Genomic DNA, 23,784 nt, shown 5'->3' with positions numbered 1-23,784 from the left:
ACTGGTTTTCAAACTCCTAAATATTTAATCGGCATTTGCATTTACACTGAAGCTTCTATCACTTCCAAGAGGGTTTCAACACTGAGAATTCAATGCATATTTTCTTCTGCCCTTTTTGCATACGAATAACATAATTTTGTTACGCAGCATAACCCTCCTTCCCTAAATATACTGGAGAAAAGCTCATTGAATGAAATTGACTCCAGTACATAACTGATACTTTTTCGAAGAAGTAGATATAAACAATAACACAAACATTTTGTTTAATAAATAATTTTATTATTCAATATCATGGCATATAATTTTTATAACGCATAGGTACATTGTTTATATGAAGGTTATATCGCTTATAATATAGAGGTATATTTTTTATAACAAAAGTGAGTATGCACATACATTTAAAAATATTTTTGCATAAATACGTATGTATTAGTATAAATATAGTTATGTTTGTGTGTTAGCATGTGTGTGTGTGTGTGTGTGTGTGTGTTGTATACATGTACTTGAAAGTTCAGTTGATTAGTAGATTAATATTTTCGCTGATTTTTCAGAATAATAATTAATATGGATATAAACGCGGTGCTCGAATCCCGCAGGCAATGCTACAGCATTAACGTTTATATTATGTACACGCACACACTCATACATGCACACACACATACACATACACTCTGTAAAAGAGGAGGAGAAGGTGTAAATAACATCGGTTGCGGGAATCGAACACACATACATAGATACACACGCATATATATACATATACATACCAGCATATGTATACATACATTCATACGTACATGCATACATACATATATACATATGTACATCTATGTATATATATATATACATATATATATATAGATAGATATATACGCATATACATACACATATGTACACACATATACATGTTCATTTACTCATGCATATTCATATATATTCATTATATATACATACATATAATATATATATATATATATATATATATATATATATATATGTATATACATATACATATATATATATATATAATATATATATATGCATACATACATATATATAATATATACATATATATAATATACATATATATAACATATATATATAATATATATATATGCTTATATATATATGCATACATACACATATATATATACACGTATATATACATAATTTACATACATACATGCATGCATACATACATACATACATACATACATACATACATACATACATAAATGCATATATACACGTACAGGTGTACACAGACTTTATAGATATGTACATATGTATGCATACATGTATAGACACAAACGTTGATTCAATGATTAACTCTTACTCCGGATTTGGCAGCAACTGACCGTGAATATTAAATAATTTAGTATCATGTGTGAATAAGTGATTATGAGAGCGTTTAGCCACTCAGCAGAACCAAGGTCCATCTTGATAAATTTTTATGTATTGCTTATGATTTATGTATTGCTTATAAATCGCACTGAACCGAATCGATGAATTGCAGAGGAGTTCAGTATAAAAGTACACAAGAAACCGTTGATTTTTAACAGCAAATGTTGAATGTTGAAGTGGTTATTAAGTATGATGTTATAGCGTTTGCTTACTATCTGTGTACGCAGTATCCACGGACGCATCTTTGCAGTTGTTTGTCGAATCTAAAACCGTAACCACATTTCACAACATGATAATAACCTCCAAAACATACAGCATATTTAGAGCACATTTGCATACAAGGTTGTTTTTCGAAGAATTTACAGCTACATCCCGATGGCACTATACAGGAATCATCAACTTTGCAGACTGGAAAGAGAGAAAAGAGAGAGAAAGTGAAATTAGTCACGTTATATCTAGTATTGTATTTTTTCAGGAATTTATTACGTATATTGCTAAGAAATATCATGAAGTGAACGCAAGGCACAAACAAGAAAAGTGAGAGTGGGGTGTACATTTGGTTGTTCTTAATACATATGAAAATGTTTATTGCAGAACAGTTAGAAAGACGGGCGAACTGCTTAGCAGCATTTCGTCCGTCTATACTTTCAGACGAAAACTAGACTTTGCCTTTTATCCTTTTGAAGTGGTTTAAATATTTTTTTCTTTTCGATAAAATAAATATCATTGGAACACTGGGGTCGATGTAATCGACTTATCCACTCCCCCGAAATTGCTGGCCTTGAGTCAAAATTTCAAATTACTTTATTTCAAAATGAATCCCTAAAGGAGTAAACGACGTTTCACGCTTTGGATTATTATAGTTTCATAATCCATAGTGCAAAATTCTCGAATAAACCAGATTGCAAAGATCACATAAAGCATTAATATATATATATATATATATATATATATATATATATATATATATATATATATATATGGGAGAATATACAAAAAATAACAACAGACGAGGACAGGTGGTGTAAATAACAAAAGTATATATTAGTATGACGCTCGGGAATACGGAAAGTCTTTGACGTTTCGAGCTACGCTCTTCAACAGAAAGAATACGGAGACAAGGAGAAAAACACGGAGAAAAAAAATTGAATAGTGTTCAGTCAACGGTCAATCATAATAATGTATATATATATATATATATATATATAAAATGATCGTTTCTACTATGGAAACAAGGCTTTAAATTGTGTAGAAAAAGACTAATCATTAACATCGACCCCAGATTAAAGGCAAAGTCGACTATGGCTTCTCTTGTTGAGTAGAAAAAATAAGTGACCCTACTGATCTAGTAATAAGTTATAGGTACTTCTGCTTTTTATAATATAATCCGTACAAAGACATGTGTTTACTAAAGGAGTGGATAAATGAAATACTTACAGACATTACTATTTCTACTAGTTGTTGTTGTTGTTGGTGCTGTAGTTGTTGTTGGTGTTGTAGTTGTTGTTGTAGTTGTTGGTGTAGTTGTAGTTGTTGGAGTTGTAGTAGTGGTAGTGGTAGTAGTAGTAGTAGTAGTAGTTGTGGTACGTGTTGACGCTGTTGTCCAAATTGATGGTGTTGTTGTTGTATAGTTGGTGGTGCTAAATGGCCACAGGCTGTCATCACAATGGAATACGATTGGTATATTCTCGTGTTTTAGTTTCGGTCGTATCTGGTTTTTATAATCCCACACTCTCATGTAAGCTTCTGCCAGAGTTTTGCCGTAGAAATGAGCATCATTGTGAGTTAAGTTCAACAAACCTATACATTCTGTGTACCTCGGTGGATTTGAACCCGGCACTAAGCAAGAAGGACGACATATTCTTCCACATTGTTCTGAGACTGTCATAAATACCAGACTGCTGTTTATTGCAGGTCTTTTGATACCAATGTAGGCTATATCCGATGATACAGCTAATCTACGATCAACTATCACCATTTCTTCATAGTTACCAAAATAATTGATGCCACTGGCTTGCACACTGAGTCTTCCTGCGGGACCACAACACTTTTTAATTCGGCAAGTAGAGTTACCAGACGAGATATTTTGGGGTATATTATTGTCGTATAGATCAGTTAGTAAATCTGGCATGCCATTTTTGATCGGGAAATTTCCAAATTTCATCGTTTCGAAAGGTCGTTCGTAAATTATTTCAACTGGAATAAATGCCCATTCTTGTAGATCACATTTACGGTTAATACAAAACATATTCTGATAGGGAATAAGAGCATTGCAACCAACTGATTTTCTAGTTTTCGTCTGATATCTTCCATTGTGGCAAGTTAGATACGGAGAAGGTTGGACCGGTGAATTTCCGTTACATGGTGTCTCGAGTATAGCGAAGTCATATGAAGAAATGTAATTATAAGATTGAGCTTCTTTTAATGCTTCTCTGATTGTTATATTCTTCAGGCCAATACTTTGATCGGGAGCATAAACTGGTAAACCATACTTTATAGGATAATCTGTTGCAGGATCGACATTATGTTTCTTTTGGTTCTCATTGAAACGATTCATAAGAAGATCCATATAGCTGTGGATTAGCCAGAAAACTGGATCCATAGGAGAAGTTTCTGGTTGACCTAAATGACCTCCAATAAAATTGTGCATAGAATTGTGGTGAAATTCCAAATTGTATTTACCAATCGCATTTGGTTCGGTGATATCAGCAAGTCTCCATCGGCTCAGAATATTATTTATGTCTTCAGTAGTTGGTAAGTTACTAATAAAACCACCATTCCTCATCAGGGGACCAGCTGGTGTGCTCCAGTTAGCAAACGGACCACAATTGACAATTCCATTAATATTTCCCAAGAATTTATCCGTCCAGATAATGGAATCTCGAGGATCATCAAGAGAGCTGTCAAGTGTTGGATCCCAATACGGAATTGTTACTCCTGATACCTTTTCATTAAGAGCTTCTTCCATTCTGAGGAAATAAATTAAGAAGAAAAATTATACAATAAATAAAGCGATGAGGATGATGATGATGCTACAAGGACAACGACTACGACGACGGTGATGATGATAAATATTTTGCGGAATAGAATATCGGAGTGTTTCTAATATCAGTAATGAAATGCTTTAAATAATATGATAGCATTGAGGAAAACAGTAAAATATTTCTATGATATCACTGAAATAAATTGTCAAATATAAAGGAATAACGAACATGATTATTTAGGAAGTGACCACTAGAGTTTTGTACTACATACATGAGAAACATTGTCGGTATCCAAATTAGAGTGGCTAATCCGGCAGATGATAAATTAGAATGTAGGGAACAATAACACACAAATCACTTGTTGACCTGTCATTGCTGAGTAACCGGAATATCAAAGATGCAATACTCACATACAAATGCTCTTATCTACCTATATACGAACATATGTTAACAAAGCCATTTGCACACAGACACACAGCCACAGACACACAGCCACAAACACACAGCCACAGACACACACACACACACACACACACACACACACACACACACACACACACACACACACACACACACACACACTCTTTCTCTCTCTCTCTCTCTCTCTCTCTCTCTCGCTCACGCACACACTTTTGGATACATGTATATTCAATTAAGTACAAATCTGATTAATAAACTCATGTAACTTGCCTCCAAATACAGTTCAATTCACTCAGATCTATTAATATTACAAGTATACTTATACTTGTCTTGCAAGAATTACGAAAGATTTATTAGTAAAGTATCGTATTAAATAATGTTAAGATATTAGAGTAGAAAGAAAAGTAGAAAATGTCGAAAATAATAAATCTCACATGTAAGAGAAAATACTTACATGTTAAGGTAGATTCTGTGCCAAACTAGAAAAGAAGGGCCAGAGTGAGCATTTCTAACCGTGGGACCAGTATGGAGGAAGGCGATCGCATCGTAGACATTTGGAGTCATACTCTAAATAAAAAAATAAAAAAACAGTGGACATCATTAGTTAGCGTAAAGTTACATACATACTTACATACATACATACATACATACATATATTCGTACGTACGTACGTACATGCGTACATGCTTCATAATCTACAAGATCGTCTACTGTAACAACGATAATGTAATTAACTCTTAAACAGTGGGAAAACTTGCATGAATGTGTGTGCCAAATGAGAAGAAAAAAGACAAAAATGATTAATTTTGTTGAGGGTAATTTTTAGGCTTATTTTCACTTAAATAAATACAAAAATTATAACAATTGTTAGACTCGCGCACAATAAAATTTACAATCTCATTATTGAAAAGTTCCGTAAAATATTCACTTTCATTTGATAGTGGCCGTTTCTATGTAAAATTTTTGAAACATCAGTAAAATATCCGATGTTCTCTAATGAAACATCAATTGATGATATTTACCGTTTAAGGTTTAAACTTTATAATTAATTGCTACTTATTATAAATGTTCCACTTTACTTTGGTTTTCAACACCACTGGGACAATCCATGAACATCATACACTCTCGAATTTTATGTGTATATGCGTAAGAATTAATCAACTCGTTGACGTTTTGTAACAAAGTACTGTAAAAGTTTTTCATTAAATTTATTAATTTACTGACATCGAATAAAGACGTCTCTGTTAATGACCTGTTGAAAAAAAAAAAAAAGAATTAAATGATATGAACAAATTTTCGATATGAAAACTTACCGTATCTTGTTTCAACAGATTAATGGCGCGATGAAAATCGTCTCTTTCTTTGGTAGTGAGCATTCTATATTCTTTTCTAATTCCCCTTTGTACTAGAGCATTTGGAATTCCTCCATTATTACTAAAATTCTTTATGTCTGGATAATAGTCACTCCATTTATTTAAACGGGGGTTATTGAATAAAATTTTATCCACACAATATTTCTGTGAAGTTAGCCTTTTGTCCGTAGCAAAATTATTCTTTGAATAATCACCAAAGCATTTTGTAATTTCATTTAAAAACTGGAAACATTCCACACAAACAACTGGCAATATTAGAATTAACACCAAGTACTTCATTTTGTTTTTCTGTAAATAAAATTAAAGTATGAATAAATGAATATTGTAAACTAATATAAATACATTTATTGACAACCATTACAACATGTACAATATTTATGTAACAATTATGCACAAGTGATACTGGATAAGCTATGATTTAATGTAGGTATAACTACAAGTTTTGAACTTTAAACCACGCTGCGAAAAGTATGTATGTATAAGGCGAGTCGTTTCAGCTTCGGTTAGACTGTCTTGTAGTATTAGTTTTGGATGTCTACGCTCTGAAGTCAACTTAGCCTTTCTTCCATTCGGAGTCAATACTAGAGTGAAATCCTTATTTCTCTGTCTCTTTCTTTTTCACGGTATGTATTGTAGAGAGAATGACATACTCTGTGTACAGAGAATAAACCACGGTCTGTTGGTGTATTTAGAATGACACATATTGTAGCTGTATAGGAAGCCAATAGAGTTGCTGCACAATGACCACTGTATTGTGCTACCGAAAATGACAGTGTATTGCAAAGGAGAGAGTGACACAGTGTTGCTGTACAGAGTGTGACATACTGCACTGCTGCATCGAGAATAAGTCAAACATAGAAGGACATGTGATCAACTTTCAGACAAAAAAAATGTAAGTTAAACGGAACTTTTCTTCACTCACCTTTGGTTAATTTGTTCGAAGCGAATTTAGTTTCTCGAATGATAGTTGAGGAACTGCACAAGCGGTATTTATAGGGAACCTGACTACATATCTCTCGTGGTTTTCTTCATATTTATTTATTTATCTATTATTTCATTGTTAGTTATAAAATTCCTTTGCCTTTGTCATTTGCGAATCACGTGAATACATTTAGGAAGAAGAGAAATCAAACAATAGTCTTTTTCAATAAACCTATATCTATTAACCAAGAAAACTAGACAAAGTTTACGAGTCGACTGCCGACTTCCGACTCTTGTGTTTTAATTTTCTCACGATGAATTTTTCTCGTTTGTTTCTTATTGTATTTTGTGTGACATTATTTTTTAATATATGCTTCTTTTTTTTACACATGTATCCAGTGTATTGCTGTGTGACTGCAATTGTATTGTATAACCACATTGCCAAACACGTGTGCTATGCTGTTGGGAGAATTGATAATCTAGGGCTATTTCTTACTTTTACATTGCGGAAGTAGACAAAAATGACATTCCTTAGGAATTTGACATAAAATTCTTGGTTTCAAAACTTGGGCAGGGAATTCAGCTTAAGGTATAGAGAGACAAGATTAAATACCATAAATTCAGTGTTCTACAGTTTCTGCTCTTCCACAGCCCAACTTACTAATTCATCGCCACCAAAAGGATGAAAGATAAAGTCGACCTCGGCGGAGTTTGAATTCAGATTGTAAAGACAGACAAAGTGCCGCTAAGCATTTTGCCGGGCATGCTAAAGAGTCTGTCTGCCATCTCACCACCTTAATGATGATAATAGTAATTGCGTGGCCCTTTGACCCACGAATAGTCAAGAAGGAAGGCGAAAAAATAGATGAATACAACCTTCTTAAGTACAAAATATCCGGGCTATGGAAGATGAAGGTGAAGCTAGTAGCAATTATTGTTGGGTCCTTGGGGACAGAATCAGAAAGCATCAAGAGGAACATTAAAGAGATTGGAATAGTGTGCCCAGTAGAACTGTTACAAAAGATTTGCCTCCTTAGCACGGCCAGATTAACCAGGAAAGTATTAGATAGCTGAAAAGTACAAATAGCATGGTACCGTAGGCTGCAGGTAGCAAGCCCGCTACACACGCATGACTCCAGGAGTTCCAACAAAGCTTGTGATTAAAATAATAATAATAATAATAATAATAATAATAATAATAATAATAATAATAATAATAATAATAATAAATTAATGATAATAACTACTATAACAGCAACAACAACAACAACAACAACAACAATAATGATGATGAGGAGGAGGGAGGAGGAGGGAGGAGGAGGGAGGAGGAGGGAGGAGGATAAACGAATTTCTACCTCAACAATTTTTTCGATCACAGCTGCAAGAGAGAATATAAAGAAATTTGGAACTTTCAGAGCAACCGCCGTTGAATTTGTTTATTGATTAGGGTTTTCTTGCTGAAAAGCTATGTAAAATGTAGAGAAGTGGTTCACTTTAGAGAAAGGAGAATATTTTCCCTTAAAAGTCTATGTAAAATCATTTTTTTCCTTACCACCAGAATCAGGATTACAATTAGGGTGTGTATGTGTGTGTGTGTGTGTGTTTCCCCCACTGCGCTTGACAACCAGTGTTTGTTTGCTTATGCTCACGTAACTTAGCGGTTCGTCTAAAGGATCAAAAGCAGAAACACCAGACCTAAACGCAAATAAGTATTAGGATCGATCTGTTCAAGGTGCTTCATCAGCATAGCCGCATTCCAATGACTGAAACAAGTAAAAAATAAAAAATACAATTTTATTTAATTTAAAATGAAATAAAAACTAATACACTGGGTTATAGTAGATTATCTACCCATTTTTATTCTGTGTTTAAATCTAACTTTCATCCTCAAGACTCAATGAAGTAAAATATCAAACAAATAATTGAGTCAATCATAACTATTTTCCTCTTCTCTAATTTTCTTGTCTTGTTTCTATGTAAGAAATCGTTATTTAGGGTAGCAAGCTTGAATAATCGTTAGTATCAGAAAAAGTACCGCAAATTATTTCTTACATCTCGCCATCACAAATAATAGGGATTTCTTACATTGTATCAAGGCGAGAAATTTGAAAAGAGCAAAGTCGGTCTGATCGATTATGGTACTCAACTGGTACATGTTTTTATCGAGTCTAGAGGATGATATGTAGAAGGTATAGGGAACGTATAGGCAATGGTGACTCTTCGCTGGTTTTACCACCGTCTAATGTCCTATCATAGTAGTAACATCTTCATCAACAACAATTACAATAAGAACAGTTAATAATTATTATTACTTTTAATACAGGTACAGAGGGGGAAATTTGGGGGAGAAAGAACAGTCGATTAAATCGATCTCAGTACTGGAGTTGTACTTTATTTTATCAACCCCTCAAAGCTGAAAAGTAAAGTTGACCCCATGAACGGCTGAAAATAAGTTCTGCAAAGTAATTTATCTATAACTCCAAAGATTCTACAATCCAAAAGAAGTATGGACAAGGTTAGTTATAGTTGCCCACACCCACCAATATAAGGTCGATCATTTTCAACCACAATATGAATAACAGCAATAAGAAGATCCTGTAATCGTAGATCTCCGGTTAGTTGTCGCGTGAATAATAGGTACCTGGAAAAAGAATTAGTGTATAAAGCCAACATCACGGATTTGAACGGAACAACAAAAGCTTATATCAGAATGACGGGAAACACCTTGATATATGTAGCATTTGGCTTCGTTCAGAGATAAAACCGAAAGACATACATCATCTTCATTCAATAGTTATGGATACTTAAAGAGAGAAGCGTTAGCAACTCCCATTAAATCCAGGGGCCAGCAAATACAGGGGGCAGAGCAACAAATGCGAGCTCTGCATTACCGAAAAAAATATCATAACCTAAATATCATAACATCAACAGTGAATCTTTTAAATACTGGGAAGGAAATTTTCTCTCCCTGCATGTACAAGCAACTTCGAAATTTCAAGCATGACTTTCACTCACTTTACTACCTTTCCAACATGGATAACTTCTCCGAGCATTGATTATATGCATTATATGAACAGTGTGCATAAGAAACATTTGCCCTCATAAAATTATGCTGCATTACGCAGATATATACGCATTGCACATATTCATGACGTCATATGATTCACAGGAAAATACATATAGACACAACCTTATGAATTCATAGCCCCATGACCAAGTTTCGCGTAAAAATCTGGGAAACAACTCCACAATTACGTGCTCATTCTCAAACACGAACAAAATTCATTATGCAGGTATATATATATGTGTATATATATATATATATATATATATATATATATATATATATATATATATATATATATATATATATATATATATATATATTTATATACATACATGCATATATATATATATATATATATATATATATATACATATATACATACATACATACATACATACATACATACATACATACATACATACATACATATATATATATATATATATATATATATATATATATATATATATATATATATATACATACACTTACATTACACACATATATATATATATATATACGTAATGTGTGACAATTATTCGGTTGCCATAATAAGACTCCGAGTTTCGGATGTCGGGGCGGAAACCTGGAGCATTTTTTGATTGCCTCGATTATTGACGAGATGCAGAGCAGGTTTCCGCCCCGACATCCGAAACTCGGTGTCTTATTATAGCAACCGAATAACTGTCACATATATTACAGATAAATTCCTCTATTTACATGATATCGAGGTCCTTTTCATTCTTTTGTTGTCTTACTATTACTATTAACACACACACACACACACACACACACACACACACACACACACACACACACACACACATGTGAGTGTGTGAGTGTGAGTGTCTGTATACCTCTTTATGTGCACATATTTTGTATGGACGTGCATGTGTACATACGTGTGTATTTATATTTATAAATTTAGACGTCCAAGAGCGTTCTCGCATAAAATGATTAAGGAATTAATCCAAAGTGGTGACAACAATTACGATTTCTGCATAAGTTACCTACCATAATCTGTATATTTATTTATCCCGAAATCTCGTACAGTCACGTGGAAATTCAGGTATTCTCATCTAAAATAGAGATGAGTGCCAACGTTCCATAAAGCAGGCTCGATAATTATGGAGAAATTCCTCTTTACATGTGGTAGCCTTGTTAATACACAAATAAATAATATTTATTCACCAATGTGGTGTTAGCACTCATTCTCAAGTTCGACATCAGCGCGTGTGTATGTTTGTGTGTTTGTGTATGTATACATACACACACACATATATATGTATGTATGTATGCATGTATGTATGTATGTATGTATGTATATGCATGTATGTTTGCATATATACTTACATATATGCACACAGATATGTAGTTATCATGTCATCAAACTGCAGCAATGCTGAGGCAATGCCTTGAAGAGTTTAGACGCACAAATTGACTTCAGCACCTATTTTTAAAGCCCGGCACTCATTCTATCGGCCAATCTTGCGAACAGCTAAGTTACGTGGAAATTTTCTTGTTTATTGTTCCCTCACCTGTCTCTCTTTTGTTTTTTGTTTTTTGTACAATTTTGAACCAGGTTATTAGTCTCGCAATGCCTTGGCGAAATATATATACTCTTTTACTCTTTTACTATTTTGCTCTTTTACTTGTTGCAGTCATTTGACTGTGGCCATGCTAGGCACTGCCGTTTAGTCGAGCTAATCGACCCCAGGACTTATTCTTTGTAAGCCTAGTACTTATTCTATCGGTCTCTTTAGCCGAACCGCTAAGTTACAGGGACGTAAACACACCAGCATCGGTTGTCAAGCGATGTTGGGGGGACAAACACAGACACACAAACATATACACACACACATATATATATACATATATACGACGGGCTTCTTTCAGTTTCCGTCTACCAAATCCACTCACAAGGCTTTGGTCGGCCCGAGGCTATAATAGAAGACACTTGCCGAAGGTGCCACGCAGTGGGACTGAACCTGAAACCATGTGGTTGGTAAGCAAGCTACTTACCACACAGCCACTCCTACGCCTATATATATATATATATATATATAACGTGAGAGAGTTAGGGGTTGGGGGTGCAACCCACTAAGGGATAGTATCTATCCAGTATACTGCTATATATATATATATATATATATATATATATATATATATATATATATGTGTGTGTGTGTGTGTGTGTGTGTGTGTGTGTGTGTGTGTGTATGTATGTATGTATGTATGTATGTATATGACAAGCTTGTTTCAGTTCCTGTCAACCATATCCACCTAAAAGTCTTTGGTTGGGGGCTGTCCATGGTACTGTGCATTGGGTCTGGGACCCAATGTATACAGGGTGGCGATCATAAAAAACAACTGCAAAATATATGAATTTCAAATGATTGAAAAATCAAAATATTGAATGCTTGGAAAACAGAAAACTCAGAATAACATAGTTCTATATTATTATTTACATTTAACGGATATTTGTCCTCATCTTGTTTATTGTTAACACGTTTCGGCTGATATACCCTCCAGTCTTTATCAGGTGTCTTGGGGGAAATTTCGAACCTGGGTTCCTAAGGTATTTTTCAATGTTGTTGTTGTTGTTGTTATTATTATTATTATTATTATTATTATTATTATTATTATTATTATTATTACTATCATCATCATCATCATCATCATCATTATTATTATTATTTAGGATAACAGCCTTAAAAGAACGAAAATTCAGCAGAAAAATAAGAAAAAGCGTTCATGTTGATCATGCGGTGGTATGTTTATAAACCTAGTAACATAGCAATGTTTTACTTTCTACAGATGAGTATTCAAATTTCTCGTCTCATACATAACAAACTGACTCAACTGTAAATGGCGTTTATTTCACGAAACTCTTGTGCATAATTACAGTTTCATGCGATTGGGTTTCACGCTATCTACAATTTCATATTCACCTGACATTGCTTTTCAATTCATGCTTTACTGTGCAACTCTCCACTGCATGTAGCTCACATTTTCATGGTATTGCTACTCACCGACTTTCACTTACTTGCATTATCTTGAATTTCATTGGCTTTTAGCTGTCTGTTCTTTACATGAACGTTTTTGCTTTGTTTGAGCATTCATATCTATTATTAAACTTTCCTTCTGGGATCGAACAACATTGCAACACACTTACATACATGCGCTCCATGGGACACAATTATCCTTCTACTTGTGCTTTTAGCGGTTGTTTCCAAGACTGTGTTAACACTAAGATTCAGTCTCAACACCGCTTCACCTTCATTCACGTGGTTTAGGCCATGATCCATTTTGGCACGAAAGCTTGCAAGCCCATGCAACCAAACTCACTATTTCTACCAAGTCAGGTGTTAATGTACTGGACAATGTTTGTGAAAATAATTTCGTTAAAAAGTTTGTTTATAAGTTGTTAGTAGTTTTGTAGGCTTGCAGAGAACTAAAATGTAGGGTCCTTTTAGAAGAGAACTAAAATGTAATCTTCCCTGTTGTGTTACTGCTAGAAAATAGGAGGCGACTGGACAAAGTTTTTTTCTTTTGACTCACTACATATTTCTGTTTTGCCAGCGAATGTAAATAGTATTCTTTCTTTTCAGCTTACAAACGTTTTCACAAAGCTGACATTGTTATGCTTAATATTCAAATCTATTTTTGAATATTTACTCACGTGTATGTCCAGCTGTTATCGACAAAATCTCACACATGTACATTACATACTCTATTATACAACAGTTCAGATTCTCTTACGAGGTACTTGTGGTGTATACGCTGGGCTTGTATCACATCCTGTTGTTGAGACACACCTTCAAACTACACGTGTGCCCTCGTTTCGTTCGTTGATTTATGATCTTTGTGTGTGTGTGTGTGTGTGTGTGTGTGTGTGTGTGTGTGTGTGTGTGTGTGTGTGTGTGTGTGTGTGTGTGTGCGTGTGGTGTGTGCGTGTGGTGTGTGTGTACTTGGTGCGTGTGTGTCACATAAAACCTAACAAAGATTTGATCAACTAATCTTTCGAATCATTCAGTGTCGACCTTGGTATATTCTACGAGGGTTTCTTTTTTCTTTAATAGCTTGTTTTCTGTGGTCGCAACAATTTTTGTTTCATGTGTGTCTTCCAACGAATCAGAAAAAATCAGTTCGACTTTTCGTCACCTTTCTCTCACAATTCCTTCTTCTAATTTTAAGTAGATATTAAGACAAAAGAAAGTCATTTTGGGATCACTTCCTACTTTTCGACAGACTCAGCGACAGGGAAGATCATTCATCGCAACATGCAGATATTATGATCGGCCATTGTCATGCAAACATAAAATACTACTAACAACTTATAAACAAACACTTTAACGAAAATATTTTCACATATATATCAAAAATATTTTGACACACATTGTCAAGCACATTAACACCTGAATCGAAAGATATTTAAAATGGAGTCCGGGGGACGAAATTAGTAACCGGGGTAAAATGAGTCATTTCTGATTTGTTATTTTTTTCCCTACCTATTTGAAATCATTACATTGCAAGTATTGCATCATCCTCAGGAGTAAAAATTGATTAGCATTGTTGTTGAAGTTGAGAGAGGTGACAGGTTCTTATTTTTCAAGAAATCTTTCCTCAACTTTGACCTAATTGTATTTGAAGTACCTAATAAAGTATCTGGAAAAGTTTTGATGATTAACAATCAATATTCTTTTCTCGGTTGGATTTCAAGTCGATTTTTTTCCGCACTAGAGTGTAATTTGGTAATATTTCAATTTTCAAACAATGATGTCTAAACTGGGGCAAAATAAGCAATGATTAATTTCAATAATTTCTTCTCTTTAACTGCATGATGCGTAAATATATCGGGAAGAGAATTACTCCAGCAGATCATAGAGAAGCTACAGAGAATATTTTATGTTGAGTTTATTTTATTTAGTCGAGTTTCGTTAATTTCATATCACGTTCCATTTTCCTATGATCCTCTTTCATTTGAGTTAAATATTAAAATTTTTTTTTGGAATTTCAGATCTTTCTGGTGTCTAAGGAAGGATATTGATGTGTATGAATCTTTTCTCAAATGTAATTCTTGCAAATTTACCATATCTTGGCTTACTCATTTTGCCCCAGCTAAATTTGTCTTTTACATGTTCAAAGAGAACAGCGATAATTTTCTGAAATAGTACACAGATTATGCTATAATGTTTTAAATGCATTTAGAGGAAATCATTTGCTTAGCTGATACATTTACTTAGGTTGCACACAGTCATGAAAAATATATTTCTTCTCAAAGTCAAAAGTGCAGTAAAAACTGGTGATTGTGCTCCACTCATTATGCTTTATGTTAGGTTTTAAATAAATATTTTTCATGCACAGCAAATATATTGTGTACATCTATTTACACACCCTTTACATTCATTGCTAACTCCGATTTCAAATAATGTACAGCATTCCGCCAAGCATAAAACCACATACACATACACACACATACACACGTATGTATCTCTCTCTATGTATGTATGTATGTATGTATGTATGTATGTATGTATGTATGTATGTATGCATGTAAGTATGTATGTATGTATGTATGCATGTATGTATGTATGTATATATATATATATGTATGTGTATATATATATGTATGTGTGTGTGTATATATATATATATATATATATATATATTTATTTATTCAAAATTGAATATGGCACTTAAGTTTAGGCACCATGATATAGTATGGTATTATCCAAACAATTCCCAAAACAAGGTGATCAAAAATCAAAAAAAGCAACACGAATTTGCAAGGTTATTGCAGTACGCACGTTTCATGTAACTCCATATATTTAAGTAATGCGAGCATTACATTAGATGTAAAATGCAGGGTAATCTTCAGCTGCACAAGGATACAGAAAATTTCCTGAAATTTCATTTCAGCAGAATGGACATATTACTGTTGTGACAACATTTAAACAATCTAAGTGAAAGAAGAATACAAAAAAAAAAAAAAAAAACATCTTGACATAGCCAAAGCTAGCAGGTTAGTAATTAATTCTAGGCAGAATTTTAACTGTCCCTGACTTTATTTGTTTTTTTTATATAGTGATTTAAAGCTTAAAGGGGCAACCAGCCTTTCTACTTATAAGGAAAGGGAAGGGGTAAACATTATACATGGATATGGTTATAAAGATTCCTCTGGTCATAGTGGCAACACAATTTTAGGTTGTTTTTTTTTACTACTATCAGACCAATTCATAATGTAGTAGGGGAAATTTAACATTAAGCATCTAGGTCAATACTAATACATTATTCTGATTTAAGAAAAAATCCTGTTGACCTAGATGCTTAATGTTAAATTTCCCCTACTACATTAGGAATTGGTCTGATAGTAGTGAAAAAAACCCAACCTAAAATTGTTAAATCCAACCTAAAAGTTAAATCAAATCTCACCTGCAACACGGAAGACCTGATCTATGTAATCACATGCAATAGTTGCCAGCATAATTACGTAGGTCAGACGGGCGGATCGTTACGCAACAGAATGACGACCCATCGCCAACAAATCCGAGGCAAAAACACCAGGAAAATTCCTTTAAACAGTCACATAGCAGGGATGGACTTACTATACTTCAAAATATTTCCCCTCTTCAAGTGCTCAGATTCTTTCAATCAACAACAAAGACTAAATAAAGAAAGGAAATTTATTAACAAGTATAAACCATAATTAAATATAGACCCAACCACTACCAACCAATAAATAAGAGCAGACACTTAAAAACAATTTTATATATATTAGTTTGTCAAGAAAGTTCTTGCAGTTTTTAACCTTTAAATTCAGAGGTACATATCTCGGCTCAAACAAAACTTTATTAATCGAAATAAACACCATCAGAATCAACACACTTTTGCCAATGCGAAACAAGTTTATTTATGCCAGTAGCGTAAAAATTCCTGCGTTCTTGTGTCGATGAAGTCGTTGAAGTCGTGTTTGGCATCGTCTTGGTTTTTGAAGCATTTCTCATGTAGGAAGCTGTCGAAATGCTTGAAAAAGTGGTAGTCGGTAGGCGAGAGGTCTGGTGAGTATGACGGATGAGGCAGAGTTTCGTGGCCCAATTCGTTCAACTTCTGCAGGGTCAGTTGTGCTACGTGCGGCCGAGCGTTGTCGTGGAGAAGTATTTGGTCCTTTTCTATTGACCAATGCTGGTTGTTGTTGGAGTTTCTTATACATTTCATCCATTTGCTGACAGTACTTCTCCGCCGTAATGGTTTCGCCTGGATCCAAAAAGCTGTGAAGGATGAGACTGGCCGCAGACCACCAAACAGTCACCATGACCTTCTTTTGGTGCAACTTTGGCTTCGGGAAGTGCCGTGGAGCTTCGTCGGTGTCCAACCACTGTGCTGAGCGTCACCGGTTGTTGTAAAGAATCCACTTTTCATCGCAAGTCACAATCCGGTCGAAATTCATGTTGCATAAAAGAAGGGAAGACGACACTTCAAAACGGTGTTTTTTTTTTTTTTGTCGTTCAATTCGTGCGGCACCCATTTCTCAAGCATTTTTGTTTTTCCAATCTCTTTCAAGTGGTTGGAAATTGTCGTATACATTACGTCTAATTCAGAAGCAAGCTCTCGAACAGTTGTGTGTGGATTGGCTTCCACTAAGGCTCTTAGTTGATCGTTGTCAAAATCCGATAGCCAACCACTACGCTTATCATCTTCAAGACTCGTCACCGCTACGAAATTTATTGAACAACCATTGTGCTGTACATTCATTAGTGGTTCCTGGGCCAAACGCATCGTTGTTATCGCGAGCTGTTTCAGTAGCTTTTCGGCCTAGCTTGAACTTGAATAAGAAAATTGTGCGAATTAGCTTTTTGTCCATATATTCAACGTTCCGGAAAAAATGGCCTAATTATTGAAAAAGAAAAACAGTAACACGATTAGATAGAGCGAAAAACGGGCTTTAAATGATATATAAAGTCAAAGTAATTTAACGAAAATTAATTTGAAAATACATAATTTAAAACCAAACTTTAAAATTCCGCAAGAACTTTCTTGACAACCTAATATTATTGCTTTGAAAAATACTGCGCATCAATTCTTAAATCTTTTTTCCAATGTATTTATATGCTTGCATACACACAAACACACAAACATACAGACGTATACAAAAAAGAATACATCGCAAAAACACACACACACAAACACACAAACAAACACACATACATACACACACATACACACACATACACACAAAAGATACATCACAAAAGCACACCCACACACACACATACACTGACACACACATACATACATGATTGTACACACACACACAAACATATGTACACATACACACACACACGCAAAAGAAAACATCGCAAACACATACACACACACACATAAAAACACACACATATACACTCACACACACATACAAAAGAATACATCACAAACACGCACACAACTCAAACACATACACACATAAACACACACATACCCACACCCGCACACAAAGGAAAACATCGCAATAAAACGCACTTACACAAAGACACACAAACATACACACACACACAGCTGGTAACCACACACATACAAACAGGTGGAGACACTCAAAACAATACATCTCACCCAAAGGAAAATTCCAATTCTTTCTTCAAGACATTAATTAGAACATACACACCCACCAACACATCTGATCACATTCCAAACATATTGAAAAGACATTCACCCCCACCCCCCACACACAGGTGGACATAAAACTCATTCAATAAATGCTTTTAAGCCGCTCCCTTGACAGGAACCCATAAAGATTTCTTTTAGACAAATGACAACTACACTCATCTCTTACTCTCTAACACTTTGAACTCTATACCAAACTATACTTAAAGAAGACTATATTTAAAGAATCTCCAGACATGTTTGTGATCTCCAGACAGGAGACAAACTGTTTTTACTTTCATTTTTTATAAACTTCTACTGATATTTGATAAGATTAGATTCATCATCAAAACCGGTAATATTTTCTTTGTATAATTTTTCAAATCATTTTATTAAATTCTTTATTGAATTGAAATGTCTTAGATTTACTTCTGTGTTATTTCCAACCACTTTTTATGTTTTCCACATATTTTTAACTCATAATTTTGCCAAGTGGTGTATACTGAATCTCCAGTATTTTTGCTCCTTTTATATCATTATATTTCTACTATATATATATATATATTACTCTTTTACTTGCTTCAGTCATTTGACTGCGGCCATGCTGGAGCACCGCCTTTAGTCGAGCAAATCGACCCCAGGACTTATTCTTTGGAAGCCTAGCACATTAAATGTCCACTTTAGTGGTCAACGTTATATATAAAAATATACTTTAATCCCCTGAGATCGCAGATATTATTTCTGAATTTCTCTGATTCTTTAAATGTGCTAGCTTCCTGATAATAAATCGATATTAATTAATATATGATTTTTACCCTATGTTTTAATTTGATTAACCATAACCAAGTTCTCAAAGTGGATATATGCGACGCAGTAACTATTTTCTGCAGACATATTCCCGGAATTAGCGCGCCAAAACGAAGACTTTTGAATTTTAGCATTAAGTTGTAATTAACAGAACCATATACGCGTTCACCTATGGCGGTGGGCAACTTTGTATAGGGTTCTGAGAATTATGATTCCATTACAGATCACGCTGAAGAGAAACAGACATTCGGTAAGAGTGTTAATTTCGAAACTAGTTCGTGTTTTAATAATGCTTTATTTCGGTAATTTTCAATGTCTTGCCCACTTACGCTTTGGTATTACGCTGAATTTCGTTTTGAGAACAATTTAGGTCTTAGTAGACACAAGATGTGGTCTATTTCTAGCACATTAAATGTCCACTTTAGTGGTCAACGTTAGATATATATATATATATATATATATATATATATATATATATATATATATATATATAAATGACTTGTCCTTGGTTTCTTTGTATCGTCTGTCTGGATGTTTTGTTGTCCCTTTTTTGTATCACCTAACTGTCTGTAGGTTTTGTGTTCTTGTCCCATTTTTGTATTTTATATATGTATATATATATATATGTATAATTTTTTTTTTCCTTTTTCTCCGATATTTCATGTTTGCCCTTTCTGATACAAGCCCCTTTTCAAAGTGAAGGATAACATATTTTACTGATTTCATCCATCTAAAAAATGTAAATGAATGGAACAACATATCCCGTTCAATCACGTCTTATAAATCACTGGAAGCATGATTTCATTTATTTGGATGTATATTACTGACAAGCAAAATTTTTAACTTCTAAGAATTTCACGCAGTCGCATGAAACTATTTATGCACAAGAGTTTCGTGAAATAAACACCATTTACAGTTGAGTCAGTTTGTTATGTATGAGACGAGAACTTTGAGAGAATACTCATCTGTAGAAAGTAAAGCGTTGCTGTGTTACTAGGTTTATAAACATACTACCACATGTTCAACATGAACGCTTTTTCTTATTTTTCTGCTGAATTTTTGTTCTTTTAAGGTTATGCTATTCTGAGCTTTCTGTTTTCCAAGCTCTCAATATTCTGATTTTTCAATTATTTGAAATTCATATATTTTGCAGTTGTTTTTATGATCGCCATTGTTCGCCATTGGATCTCACAGTCCCATTGCACAGCACCATGGACATAGCCCCGAACCAAAGACTTTTGAGTGGATTTCGTTGACAGAAACTGAAAGAAGCTTGTCATATATATACATACATGCATGCACATACACACACATACATACATACATACATACATACATACATATATACATACATACACACACATATATATATATATATATATATATATATATATATATATATATATATATATATATATATATATATATATATATATATATATATATACATATACATACATACATATATATATATATATATATATATATTCAGATGCCGGGGTGGGAACCCACGCCGCTATATATATATATATATATATATATATATATATATATATATATATATATATATATATATATATATATAAGGAGAATTCACAAAAAAAAGCAAAAGATGAAGACAGGTGGTGTAGACAACAAACAGATGTATTGGTTTAACGCTCGGGAAGTGAAAAATTCTTTAACGTTTCGCGCCTACACTCTTCTACAGAAAGGAACACAGAAAGAAACAAGGAGAGAAAATAAAGAATGTGTAGTGGCTAGCGATCTATCATGACGAATGCCGGACAGAAGGGTGACACAGGAACTGCTAGGAAGAAGGGGAGATAATAAAGTAGTGGCGACCCCAAAACGCAGGTGCGCGTGCGTGTGCGTGTGTATAAGAGAGTATGTATTGCGTGTGGGTGAGGGCAAGTGACCTTGACGTGTGCGTGTGTATGTATAGGTGTGTGGATGTGTGGCTGAGAGGTGGTCAGTGGTGGTGTGATGTGATGTGGTGTTGTGTGGCATGGTGGTGTATGGTGTAGTGGTGTGGTGTGATGGTGTTGGGAGGTGGGGAAAGCAAGGGTGGGGTGTGGGTAGGGCTGAGGGTGGAAGTAGATGTGGGGTATGTGGGGATGGGTGTAAAGGATTGGGTGGGGTGGGATGGGATGGATAGGGAAGATGGGATTGGATTGTGTAGGGGTGTGGTGGGAAAGGTGACGATGAAGGAGGAAGGGAGAAGGTGCATGTGTGTTTATGCATGTGTGTATGTGCGTATGTATGCCTATATATTGTATATGTACATGTATGTGTTTGTGTGTATCTGTGTGTCCGTGTCCGATATTTTCAACTGAGACGTTACAACTATATCTGATTCTTCAAGTGCTTCAATTCTGTATACTAGCAAACTACCCATCTACGATGGAGACAGCCTCTGTATCGTGAATGGTTATGTGGACCATTCCTAACGAAAGCCAGAGCTTCTGTTGACCTCTACATAAAAAGTATTAAGAAAAAATTGTTATTTAGATATACTTTTATTTTAGTTGTTTACACTATTTTACGCTTGTTTATACTCTTATACATTCGAAGTTGACAAATTTCCTTATTTAAATTATGAATCATATTCCTTTCGATAATATCAATATGATTACAAAACTTCTCTGTTGACGATATTTTCTGTTTGGTCGACACTAATTTTCAAATTACTGGAGTCCGTTGGTCTACTCATGGCGACATGTATAAACATCGGAGTGGGTAAAAATACACCTACACGAGCTAAAGTCTGGCCCTGTGCCCTGTTTGCTGTGAATGCGCGAGCAGAATCTTTACGGTTGCAAAAAATCAAACTAGGGCTTACCTCCCACTGTTCTATGCGAATAATGTCTGGATGTTCCGGCACCATGGGTTATTTTGATTAACAAAACTGAGATGTAAACAACAACTGTTTCAAATCCTGCTCGGGACTGACACACTTCAATAACCACTAAATAATCACGCACACTATATACTGACACGCACTTTTTCCGTTTTATTTTCGCTATTAACCAACCTCGCTATCGGTGAATTTTTAATAAAAATGCGAAAGTGGTTTATCAATTCAAAAATCGATAGTCACGAAACAATCGTACTTTCTGATTTTTTAATGCTAAAAACATTCTTGACGAACGTCTTTGTAATCCTGAGAAATGGTGATTCATTAATGCAAAACTCAATATCCACTAAATAATCATACTTTTTCACATCTTTTCGCTAAAACCCTTTTGATTATCTCCTTCGAAATCCTGAAAAACATCTTTACCATTGGTCCAGCCGTTTGACCGTGAAGAGGGAACAGACAGACAGACGGACATAACGTCCATTATAGTAAGATGTACATATATTTACTATATTGTTGACATTCGTCAATCGTTTCGCCATTGTGTTGATGTGCCATTTTCTATCATTAATAAAACTGCCGGCATTTTTGACGACACTGGTATGCTTGTATATTAATATACAATCATCACATTAATATACTAGAATATTCATAGACTGTATTATTAGTACTATAGCAATATTTTGATGAGAACTTCTGCACCTTCCGTGACAAGTTGCAAGCAAGAAAATTTGTTAATTCTCGTTTTTTATTAAATTTTTTTTTTTTGTATAAAATTGTCTTTAGATTTGATTGGTTAAAAACAAACCTCTTCCCTTTGTTATAGGCAAAATATGAAGACGAGTTAGTAGCAGAATATGCAATTTTCAACCTTGACATATGATGTTTCAAAGGATAATCGACTAAAATGGATGCATTCTACATTTCCATGGGAGAATTTGGGCTCAGCGTTGAAAGCAGAAATGGTGGAAAGCCGATCTAGAAGATTTGTTGTAAAATCATTTATCAGTTGCGACTCAATCGACTATATCCCACTCAAAATATATGTAACTTTTTGTTAATCTACTTCAGCACCACATTTCCTTACATCATCACCTTTTTACTCAACTGATTGTATTTATCTTTCTCTCCCTCCTCTTCGTATCGATGCTGCTTTACTATATCGAAATATTTTCATTAAGTACAAGTATTATTGACTCATATTTTACCATCTACGAAAATAGGGAGAAAAAAATGGTTATCAATTTTAGCGCTTTTGGAACTTTGATATTGAGACACAAAAATACTTCAATACATTTAATACGGTGTTTTACA

The 23,784-nt window shown here is 34.3% G+C and overlaps 1 protein-coding gene across 1 annotated transcript; it reads right to left on the bottom strand.

The window, feature by feature from the left end:
- Positions 1-257: 257 nt before the first annotated feature.
- Positions 258-7,235, bottom strand: LOC106883990 (uncharacterized). Its single transcript, XM_089349214.1, has 5 exons — positions 7,101-7,235; positions 6,119-6,466; positions 5,260-5,372; positions 2,839-4,370; positions 258-1,809 (listed from the first exon to the last, which is right to left on the bottom strand). Exons 2-5 carry the CDS (start codon positions 6,455-6,457, stop codon positions 1,613-1,615), a joined length of 2,181 nt encoding a protein of 726 aa, XP_089205340.1. The 5' UTR covers positions 6,458-6,466; positions 7,101-7,235; the 3' UTR covers positions 258-1,612.
- Positions 7,236-23,784: the final 16,549 nt, after the last annotated feature.

Source organism: Octopus bimaculoides, chromosome 3 (genome assembly GCF_046866305.1).
Source record: "Octopus bimaculoides isolate indiv1 chromosome 3, ASM4686630v1, whole genome shotgun sequence".
Taxonomy (NCBI): Eukaryota; Metazoa; Mollusca; class Cephalopoda; order Octopoda; family Octopodidae; genus Octopus; species Octopus bimaculoides.
The sequence above is the reverse complement of the archived record's forward strand: the minus strand, read 5'-3'. Positions and strand labels throughout refer to the sequence as shown.